Source organism: Haplochromis burtoni, unplaced genomic scaffold (assembly GCF_018398535.1).
Source record: "Haplochromis burtoni strain Fernald_Lab_line unplaced genomic scaffold, NCSU_Asbu1 Contig_372, whole genome shotgun sequence".
NCBI lineage: Eukaryota > Metazoa > Chordata > Actinopteri > Cichliformes > Cichlidae > Haplochromis > Haplochromis burtoni.
Genome location: NW_024582733.1, coordinates 382614 through 394726, shown reverse-complemented (window position 1 = coordinate 394726; position 12113 = coordinate 382614). Strand labels below are relative to the sequence as shown.

The following is a 12113-nucleotide window of genomic DNA, read 5'->3' as shown; positions in this document are numbered from 1 at the left end:
ATGTTGTTCTGCAAATAAATCAGTCAAGCAATAAATAAATAAATAAAATAATGCCAGTATATACATTGCACAAACCAAATGCAGGAACTTATCACTTTGCTTTCAGTGCTTCCAAGGATAATACACAGTTTCTATTTCTAGGCTGTCATCAAAGCAGGAGGTTGTATTCAGGCATTTAGTACTCAAATTACTACTACTGAGTACAAATGTTGAGTTTGAGAAAAGCAGAGGAGAAAGAGAGAAATAAAGACATAATTTTTTATGCATGTTTAAAACATCAGTATTTTAAAGGTTTGTTGATTGTACCATAAGATGCTTTTCCATAGTTGGCATATGAGGAGCTGTTTTGAGTGAATTTTCATTCATGTCATTTTCTTTATTTCGTTTTTTAAATTTGAATCGTGGAAAACCTCTTAATGAGCAAACCTGCTGTCACTGAAAGAAAATATGAAACACTGCCACCACCTGCAGGTAAAGGTTGCCATTTCACTCTGTCCCAGGTTTAAGAATGACAGCCACTGTAGTACTGACAGTACTTTAAATCAGCGGGCCACGGACCGGTGCTGGGCTGTGAGTCATTTGTCACCAGGCTGCGAGAGTTGAGTGAAATTTATGGTTTTCGGGGTTTTAATCGTTAACTCGGTTTCCCTGGGTCTTTTCCCGTGTTGTAGTTGTGTGTCTTATTTTGAAATAAATGTTTCCGCATTACCATAGCAACCAGAGGGCATTAAGGGGCAGAGAGGAGGATGTTACTCTCAATGTTGTTTTCAGGAGGACGCTGCTAATAAAATTACACAATTACACAATTTGCGTTTATTATTATATTTACAAAATACCACAGTTTTTGTCTCGGTCCTATCATTTTATTCTGTTGTATTTATCTGCGACACCTTAAAGGCCGGTCTGTGAATATATTGTTTGACATTAAACCGGTCCGTGGAACAAAAAAGGTTGGGGACCGGTGCTTTAAAACATAAGTACATATGTATGTAATAAATAATAATAATAATAATAATAATAATAATAATAATAATAATAATAATAATAATATTAGATAATGACATTAGACTGATTTTTTATTTAGAGTGGGTGTAAAATGGGTTTTGTTGCAGTTTTCAAACTGTAAATTGTAAATTTTAACTGTTATTGATCCTTTTATCTTTGTCTTAAAGTGTATATTTATTTCTCTTCTTATATTTATTGTTTGTCTTTTGCACTGAGTGGAACCGGAGCCTCGCCTCGTCTCTCTATATCCTGTACTGTATATAGTAGAGATGACAATAAAGTTTACTTACTAGCACTAGAAGCAATAGAATCTTACATTTGTCACTGCAGTCCCCAGAATTCATTCAAATTGAATCAAATCATTTTCCTCTTGCCAGTATTCAGGTTACTTCTGTGTTTTTCAGAGTCCCACGGGTGTTTTTTTAGATGATTTGTTTGCTCTTGTACTTTCCTGTAAGTTATTCTTTGAACTGCTCTATATTCAGTTAAGCCATTATGTCGTTCCTTTTCGTTTCAGGAGTCTTAATAAACTCTCTTCCAAGACAAAACAGCCAACAAAACACTCAATATTGTTTTGTCTGTTGTCAACAGCAGCTTTTGTTTGTTTGCTTTTTTACCCACTCAGGCAGCTGGCGTAAAAAACTTAAGGAAGCTGATTTTTTTGTTTCTGTCATCAAGTCTAATAAAGCCTGTGCCACTTAACTCCACTGTTCATGTCTTTATTCAGTCCAAACTTTTCTTTGGTCGCATCGAGGCTGAAATTGGTTTTCACGATGGTTCAGTGTTTCTTACTTTACGAGAAATTTTTGGTTACTATAGCAAGTTGAAAAATTATTTTTGTTAAATGATACTATAATGTTTCCAGTGAGTTGTTTTTTTTTTCAGGAGCAGCTTGTATATGGATTATTCAAAAGTTACAACCTACCAAGAAGAAAATAATATCTCTTAATTGGCATTTCCATCTTTAGAGACTGTTGATGGCCAGTTAAGGGTTATGGATAAGTTTAGGCACATTTTCAGAAACAACAGCACCAAAGGTTTGAAATTAAAAAGTAAAACAATCAGGGATTTAGGCCTTCACGTTCATTGTAACATGATAAATGTTACAGATAACTATTTTCCAAATCTCAACACAGTTTCTATGAAAGAAGTAACACTCATTGTCTTAGCACTTACCATCAGGCTGAAGGCTGTAGAGATCACTCCTGCTGAGTGACATGTCAAACAGTGGGTTACTCTGAGTGTATGTGACCTCATTCCTTGTCCTGTTCATTGCCGTCTCCATTCTTCCTGAAGCCCCGAATCAGCTTCACTTCCTACTTGGGAGCCTCTTTTAACATATGCAGTAGGTAAAAGATGACACTTCTTCCCCAGATTGCAACAGAAGCTCTGTACCAAAGAGCTCACATGAGAACCGACTGAAAGAGAGGAAGTAAAAGTATCTGATTTGTTGCTGAGTTGACTAAAATATTGCAGCTGACATTTATTTAGTGTTACCGCTAAACCAAAATGAGGAAGCTGGTTAGGTCTTACAAAACCATAACGGAAGTTACAATTTTCTTGTCCAAGTTCTTTTACCACTTTTACTCTTTTACAATGCAAAAAAGCTCGGAAAGTTATGAAAATATTGGTTTGCAATAACGTACATACCCTACAGCAACAAGGTCTTAATACCCAGCCAATCACATAAAGTTTTATTTTGTCCTCTGGCTTTGAGTTCCTGTGTACAATGTTTACATTACCCTGAGTAATTTACCCACTCAGACTCTACACGATGTACAGTTCATACATGAAATACAAAAATTTGAAAAGTTGTGATAAATAGAACAAAATAATATTTGCAAATATATTAATGTGTGTGTGTTTGTGTGTTTACAAAGATCTGTCTGTCAGTCTCTTTCTGCCTTCTCATCTTACTCTTGAACAAGATCCCATGAAACTTAGACTTCTCCTGGAGCAGCCAATCATCCCACAGTAGGCACTTGTGGCAGAGGTGTGGTCCCTGGCTCAGCTGCAGGGGAGAGATGGTGCAGTGAGTTTGAGGGGGCGGTGCCAGCTGAGGCCACAGGTCGTGATGATCTGTGAAGTGAAGCCAGAGACCGGAGCGAGAGGAGTGTGTGTGCTGAGACCCGTCTGCAACGTTGGTGAATCGGGTGTTGAACAGAGAGACACTGCATGTGTGAAACCACAATAAACACTTCCAAACGTGAACACAACAACAGTGTGTTGGGTCCGTCTGTAGAAGTTTTGGGGATATCTTTGTTATGACCATTGCTGGAGTTGTTACTCAAAAAGGTCATTATTACTCTTATTACACAGAACACTTTTCTTAAAAGTATTGCAGTACGTTACTTAATTACTACTCATTACATTGCTTTCATGTTACTCTGTAAAATAGCTGAAACACTCTGTCTCATAATTGCTATTTAACAAAATAAATTTGGGGCTACAACTGGCACACCAACACAAAACCCTGATGAGGACACACATTTCTAAGATCTTTCTCTTAGTAGAATACAAAGCTAACCGCACAAAGCAAAGATGAAAACCAGCACAAAAAAGCGATCACCACAGTGATCCTGCTTTAGAAACATGAACAGGTAAGAAGGGAGCCTGACTGCTCATCTGCTTGTTACCTGTTGAAATTAAGGGTTTGGCTGCTCACTCAGCTTTCACACTGGGCTCTTGGCTAGCTTAGCGTTAGCATGCTGTCTTGGCAGATGCTTGCAAAGAAGTTATGTTAGTGGCATAATGCGGTTGCCTCTGTCCCAGCTGCAGTTTTCCGCTTGTGTTTTTGTTACACAAAACGACGAGATAAATGGTGATGTCTGGACTGCATAGCTATTCCCTGTAAACAGAAAACAAACTGAAATCAGCTGATTGTAGGGCTAGTGTATAAATGGATAAGCAGGATTGATAGGCAAGCAGACTAAGAATTCCAAGACTGCTGGGAACTGGTTTTCTACAAGGAACAGTTTTTGATTCCCTAGCGATACTGAGTGATAGCAACATCAGGAAGAAATATACCAAGGGCTGAAAGAAGAACTCGAGAAGATGTGGCGGGTAAAGACAACAGCAGTTCTCGTGGTAATTGGAGCATTCAAGGGTTATAGGGTTAGGAGGGCCAGTACGTTACTGCAGACCCAAACACAGAGACAGCTGAATGAATTTCTCACTAGCTTTATTTAAAACTATAAACAAAGGTTTAAACACAAGAAGGGATTTGTGATGTGGCGATCTAATGTGTAGTGAGAGCAACAGCTTTAAACATGCAGAGGGACTCGTGCCGTGATGACCTTAGCGTGCTGTGAACTGTGAACAGAGGAGAGGGTAATTACCATACCATAGGGTATTTATATAGCACTTTAAAAACAACACATGGCCGACCAAAGTGCTGTACAGCAGAAATATAAAAAAAAATACATTTATAATAAATACAATAAATAATAATTAGCAGGTACATGAAAAGCAGCCAGGAAGGAATGGAGGTTAAGGGGTTGGCTTACTTGGCAGGTTGAGCTGTTAAAGCTTGGAGGACAAGGTGAAGGTCCGGGTGGTGTGGACAGGAAAGTGCAGTGATGATGGGCTGACCTGAGTTGCAGGAGGGCAGGCAGGTGTGTGGTGAAGAGATCTTTCCAGAGAGACAGACTGCGGAGTGATGGTGGAGTGAATCCAGTTAGTGATGACCAGCATCCAAGAGAAGGACGAGCAGATCAGTGACACGATGAGGAAACTATAGCACAAAGAGGAGGTAAGTACTCCATCTTGGTCATGGAACATGGAAAAGAGAAAAACTGTTACCAACATGGGTAATTTGGTGAATTGTCCCAGAAGAGACAGCTCATAAATACCCTCCCGCAGATTGCCAGGGATTAGTCTCAGGTGAGTCGAGAATAGTTCAGACAATGATGACTCTACCAGGGGTGGACACGGGAAAACATGGCCGCCTGGGGTGCTCCTCAGCCCCTTTCCAGGTGGGTGGCGGGATTGCCCCAGCAGTGGCCCTCCTTGAGCTCTCATGCTCTGGGGGGCCTCTGGATGTCTGAGGCCAGGATCTCCTTCATGTCCTGGGAGGGCAGAGCTATGGCTCACCACTATTAGACGCTTACAAGGAGAAACTTTATGAATACAAGTCCGCCCACACACACAGGTGTACACACGAGCGTTCACACAGGTGTAAAAACAGGTACTCACAGACACACACTTTCTTGGTTGGCTGCTGCCTCTAAACATATCCTTAGTCGTGTATGCTGCTCAGTAACCTTCAATATCTATTATTTATTGTTTCTTAAGCTTATCAATCAATCAATCAATCAATCTTTATTTATAAAGCACTTTTCATACAGAAATGTAGCACATGGCTAAAAGCAGCCCACCCCACCCTCCAACTCACTCCCCACACTCTCATTAAATACATCATGATATCCCCCCACCCCCGCACACACACACACACACACACACACTTAAAGAGTAAAATTGGGCTGGGCACACATGAGCCAGGTGAGGAAACACTATCACAGGGAGCCGTCTGCACCGGGAGCCGGTCACAGACCGCAGCCTCCAGGCTGGGCACACAGCAGGAGGGAGGCAAAGGAGCCCCCAGCCAGGCTGAGAGGACCCACAGAGCCCCAGCAGCCACGGTCGATCACAGCCCCGGTGCAGAGAGCCCCCTCCGAGGAAACACTGGAGATATGACCAATAAGGATATATACAGGATAAAAAGATAAAATAAATAAGAATGGGATACAATATAAATATAAATAGAGTAAGAAGATAAAAAATGAATAAGAATAAAATCAATAAATATTAGGTAAAGCCTAAATTAATAATAGAATAACAGGATAGAATAAATAAGCATAAAATAAATAAACGTTAAGTAAAAGCTAAATTAAAAAGGTGGGTCTTGAGCCTGTTCTTAAAAACATGTACGTTCTCTGCGGCCCTGAGCTCCTCCGGCAGGCTGTTCCACAGACGAGGACCATACCACTGAAAAGCTGCCTCTCCGTGAGTATGTGTCCTGACTTTAGGGACAATCAAAAGGCCAGTACCAGAGGACCTCAGGGTCCGCGAGGGTTCGTATGGTAAAAGCAGATCTGAGAGATAAGAAGGCCCAAGACCATTAAGACATTTAAAAACCAATAAAAGAACTTTAAAATCGATCCTGAAACACACGGGGAGCCAATGCAGCGATTCTAAAACCGGTGTAATGTGGGCCCGCCCTCTGGTCTTCGTCAGCACACGAGCTGCCGAGTTTTGCAAGAGTTGTAAAGTTGAAATATTCTTCTTAGGAAGACCAGAGAGCAGGGCATTACAGTAATCAATGCGACTGGTAATAAAAGCATGCATCAGCATCTCCGTGTTGGCCCGAGAGAGAATAGGGCGGACTCTGGCTATATTTTTTAGATGATAAAATCCAATTTTGGTTACATGTTTAACATGTGGGATAAAACCAAGCTCAGAGTCAAAAATAACACCCAGGTTTTTCACTTGTAGCGAAGGACATAGTGAAAATGCCTCTAATTTAGACAAGAGTTTCTCTCTCTGAGCCTCAGGACCGACGATTAAAACTTCAGTTTTGTCCTGGTTAAGCTGTAAAAAGTTTTCTGCCATCCAAGATCTTATATCCAAGATACAGTTAAAAAGGGCATCCATTGGTCTGGTGTCATCAGGAGACACGGAGATGTACAGCTGCGTGTCATCAGCGTAACTGTGGAAGTTCACTCCATGCCTCCTGATGACACCGCCGAGAGGCAACATATACAAATTAAAAAGTACAGGGCCTAGAACCGACCCTTGAGGCACACCACATGTCATTTTATGGATCTTAGAGGAGCATGTATCCATACTCACCATAAAAGATCTGTCAGAGAGATAGGAAGTGAACCAGTGTGTACAGCACCAGAGAGGCCCACCATGTGTTTCAGTCTGTTTAAAAGAATAGCGTGGTCTACTGTATCAAAGGCTGCGCTTAGATCCAGTAGCACCAGGACTGAGAGCTTTTGGGCGTCCCAGTTACATCTAAGATCATTTAAAACCTTTAGGAGAGCAGTCTCTGTGCTGTGGTTCACCCTAAATCCAGACTGGAATATCTCCAGGATCTGTCTATCATTCAGAAAATCATTAATCTGAGTAAAAACAAGTTTTTCTAAACTTTTACTTAAAAATGGTAAGTTGGATACAGGTCTGTAGTTATTAAAATCATTACAATCCAAATTGCTCTTCATCAGAAGGGGCCTCTCTAGTGTCTTATTTGGTTTTTGCTTGGTTCTTTTCGGCAGGTGATCAGGCAGATTTTCACTGTCTTTTCTCTTTCTATCCCTCTTCTCCTCTATTTTATTTCTTTAACTCTCCTTCTGTTAACTCTCTTTCCAACTTCTCTTTTCTCCTTCTTTCTCTTTCCTGTCCCCTGGTCCTGTCTGTTGTGATTGCAATAACTTAAAATATATAATATATATAATAATAACAAAGATAAACTATGACAGTCAAGTGGACCAGCATACAAAAAGGCATAATGGTTTACATGGGAAAATAAACCTGTTGGGCATTTTTCTTGGCCTTCAGACAATAATTCTGATTGCTACAGTGATGGAGGGCAAAATAAAATGTTTGGACACACCTTCTCATTTAATAGTTTTTCTTTATTTTTACTACTTTCTACATCGTAAATGCAAACTGACGATATCAAATATATGAAGCAAGATATATTTAATTATGTAGCAAAGAAAAAAAGATAAATAACTCTAAATATGTTTTATATTTCAGATTCCTGAGATTAGCCGCCCTTTGCTATGTTGATAGCGCTGCAAACCCTCGGCCTTCTCTCAGTGAGCTTCATGATGAAATGGTTGAAATGGTTTCACCTCACAGGTGAGCCTGTCAGGGTTCATGGTGGGGTTTGTTGCCTTCTTAATGACGTTGGGACCATCAGTTGTGCTGTGCAGCAGTCAGGTTGGTGCACAGCTGACAGGCCTGTTTGACAACTGTTAGGATTCATGTTACGGCGAAAACCAATCAGCTGAGTAAAGAGAAACAACAGCCCATCATTGCTTTAAGAACTGAAGGTCAGTCAGTCGGAAAACTGCTAAAACTTTGAATGTGTCCCCAAGTGCAGTCGCAAAAACCATCAAGACCACAATGAAACTGTCTGACATGAGGACGCCCCAGGAAAGGAAGACCAGGAGTCCCTCTGCTGCTGAGGATAAATACATCTGAGTCACCAGCCTCAGAAGTCACATTTTAACAGCAGCTCAGATCAGAGTCCAGATACGGGATGGACATTAGACCAGTGGAAATCTGTGCTTTGGTCTGATGAGTCCACATTTGAGATCTTTGGTCCCACCTGTTCTGTGTGACGCAGACACATTTGAATATTTGTCCAAAATTGAAGGCACACTGAACCAGCATTGCTACCACAGCATCCTCCAGCAACATGTCATCCCATCTGGTTTTTAGTTGAACCATTATTTCTTTTTCAACAGGACATTGACCCCAAACACATGTGCTTGGGGTCACCTGAGGTTCACCTCCAGGCTGTGTCAGGGCTATTTGACCAAGAAGGAGAGTGATGGAGTGCTGCGCCAAATGGCCTGGCCTCCACAGTTTGGGATGAGATGGACCACAGAGTGAAGGCAAAAGGTCAGACAAGTGCTCAGCATCTCTGAGAACTTCGCAATTTCTTCAGGTGACTACCTCATGAAGCTCATCGAGAGAATGCTAAGTATGTGCAAATAGGTAAGCAAATAGTGTTTTTAGATTTTTAAAAAATCTAAAACGTGTTTTGAGTTATTTTACACTTTTTACTTTACCACGTAATGTCATACGTGTTCATTCAGTGAGAATCTACAATGTAAATAGTCATAAAAATAAAATAAAAACCCCATTAAATGAAAATGTGCATCCAAACTTTTCACTGGTAGTGTACACACACACACACACACACACACACACACACACTCACAGTCTCCTCTTGCCCTGTGATTATTTGTCATGTAAACAGGAGGAGATCAAACCATTAACCTTCCAGTTGTTAGATGACATACTGCCTGAGCTACAGCCATCCCAGTGTACGCACTACAATAAAGAGACATAAAGATTTTAAAACATCAAGTACAGACAGTGGCTGCAGTGGATATTTTCCTTGTTTTTAACACTGGGTTTCACTTAAACACTTTTTTGTTTTCACGTTTACCTGGAGCTGGCTGATGGACCAGTAACAGCATGAGCATCCACAGCCCACAGACACCACATATTGTTGAAACGACCCTATCTGACAGCAGACTATTAGCAGGTATACCAACTGTCTATAACTGCCCACAGTGTTCCTACCAGCTAACACCCCTGAACTAGAATTTAGTATAAGATGTCAGGAGATGTACACACCGAGAAACGGGACAAAATAGCTATTAAAAAGGAACGGCAGTGGTTCGAGAGACCTGCTGTACCCATCACCAACCACTAGGTGTCGCCCTGACATAATTCTTTTCCTCAGGCGTGGACTGCTGAAATGTTTCTGCTTTAAAGATAGAGACTTATTTCAGTAGTAACATTAAAATCATTTAAAAAAAACAGTGAAAGTGTGTGTGTGTGTGTGTGTGTGTGTGTGTGTGTGTGTGTGTGTGTGTGTGTGTGTGTGTGTGTGTGTCACGCTGTAAATTAAGAATTCCTCTTGGCATTACTGCTAAATGTTTCCCCCAACAAATTTCAATAAAAATGTCATTCTCCTTTGTTTCTAACTGCTACAGTGTTTTTAGATCGTTTGCCATGAAATTAAAGGTAAATTATAATTTTAAAAAGACAGCTCCCTGAGGTTTCCTATACACGTGATTTTATTATTATTACTATTGGTGTTGTGGTTGTTAATAACAATAATAATAAGAACAATAATAACAGCCGAACATCGTACTTTTTTAATGTCCTGAGGTCTGACCGCCTGCTCCACTGTCCCGCTGTACAGGTTCAGAGACACCGGTGGGTGATCCGTGATACTTCCTTAGCGGATTATATAAAAACGGGTTTTCGCTTTTTGTAGTTTTAATCTTTCTTTTGATTTTCTTTTGTTTGAATAGCAGCTCTAAGCAGATTATTGTGAAGCTAAAATCATGTACAAGTATATGTTTAATCAGGTGCAGCACAGATATCATTATTACCAGTTTATCAAATTAAACGCATTTCTTTTTTAGTCGATTAAAAAAAAAATAGAACTCAAAAATGAAAACACAGAAGTTCGGATTTTTTTCTTTCTTTTTAGCCAAACTGTATTTTTGTTACAGTTAGCAGATTATGTCATAGCTACGTCAACGAATACAATCTAAACATGCGTCTGTTCTTTTTGTGTTCGTATAGATTCATTCGTTTTCATGTCCGTTCAACTCCGGGGGTTCTTGCGTTATTGCGTTTTATGAGCCTGTCTCTTTCTGCAGTGTCACAATCATATTACTAAACCTTAAACTTGAGGATAAGGGAATTATTAGGAATCACAGGTTCTGTGAGGAAAACAAGCAGCTCTAAATCATAACGCTTACTGACTGACGGAGATGAAAGTCAGAGATAAAGCAAATGATCGCAGCAGTAATGTTACTGTGAATGTTCAATGTAAAACATTTTCAATAATCAATATATAAAAATACGACTCATCATAGCTTGTTATAATAAGGCTTATTATAACAACCAAACTATTATAATGATTCATAAACATTTTATAGTCGACGACATAGAGTCGAGTGATGCGCTGTATTAGTTATTATCGGTATATTTAATGACACGACTGCTATGAAGTTTACTCCTTATCCTACTAAAGAAACGAAAAAAGGCAATAAGTAGTCAAGTTAAAGGAGACACAGGGTCTGGTTTGTAATCACACTATCAGTGTTTTTATGTTGATAAAACCACAGCCTATTGGAGAATTGCTGCAGGAAGACTAAAGCCAATTAGGGCATCTTAGAATGTAAAACATTACAGATCATTATTGTTATTATTAGTATTATTATTACTTCGTGTAAGACATATAATCAGGCTTCATTTAATATGAATTATACCAATTAAGTTGTCCCTTCACACAACCTCTCAGTATTCCGCTGCACAGCAGCTTTTCTATTAACATCTTGGCAGGCGGCGTGCCTGTCTATTATGCGCATTTCTGGTATTCTATCGGCCCACTTTGCGCACACTTTGATGAAGTGTTTGGCAAGGCGACGTTGACGGAGACTTTGAACGGCTTTTCTCTTGCAGCCAGGTGATGAACGTCCGGCTCATCAGGCGGAATAAAAAATAATTAAAACCTATAAATTATCCCTCGGCAGCTCCTCTCTCTCAGAAAGAGATAAGAGCGCGCTATTTCAGCGAAAACAACACGCGCTGACAATGGCCAGAAAGAAGGGGAAACAGCAGGTGTGTGTGTGTGTGTGTGTGTGTGTGTGTGTGTGTGTGTGTGTGTGTGTGTGTGTTTTGATAGGTGGTGGTATCTAACCTGCAGCTGTGAGCAGTTAGATATCACCATTCAGAGCGAACGGGCGCATATGAAGATGTAGAAGGCGTGCGCTTTGGTTTGGATAAAACATGCTTGTAAGTGGGGAAGCAAACCCCCAAATGTCATCCTATCTATTTACGCTACGGCCCAATTAAAAGCATTTCTGTGTGCAGTCGTGGCTCACGGTTTAACTGGGTCTGAGGCCCGCCTGTGTCTGTACAGTTCAAAGTAAAGTAGAGGTGCGCAGATGGATTTCGTACAAAAACCAGCAGTAAACAGCCGGTATTCTTCCGTTCATCAGCTGTATGTAACAGTACACCGTAACGAGACTGAAGGCGAGGAGCAGCGATAATCTCTTGTTTGGTTTCTCTGTGAAGCCTGCTCCCTGCGCCACAGCTCTCCACTTGGCTCAGAGACTCATGACATTATTGGACGTCGTCACACTCTGTTCCAAAGTGTCCCGGTCGGTGATTGGCCCGATACGTTTCATGCGCCTCTAGTTGTGTGTGTGTGTGTGTGTGTGTGTGTGTGTGTGTGTGTGTGTGTGTGGGGCGCGTGCGCGCGCGCGCGCGCGAGTGTGTGTGTGCGTGTGTGTGTGTGTGTGGACTTTGTGAAGAGTGTCACACAGCCGTGAAAAGCTCTG

The 12113-nt window shown here is 40.7% G+C and overlaps 1 protein-coding gene across 1 annotated transcript in view; it reads right to left on the bottom strand.

The window, feature by feature from the left end:
• marco (macrophage receptor with collagenous structure) overlaps positions 1-2406 on the bottom strand; it is a gene marked incomplete at its 3' end in the record, with an annotated part of 14541 nt that extends 12135 nt beyond the window's left edge. The window contains 1 exon segment of the mRNA XM_005943397.2: positions 2182-2406. Coding sequence (XP_005943459.2) covers positions 2182-2290 — 109 coding nt within the window.
• Positions 2407-12113: the final 9707 nt, after the last annotated feature.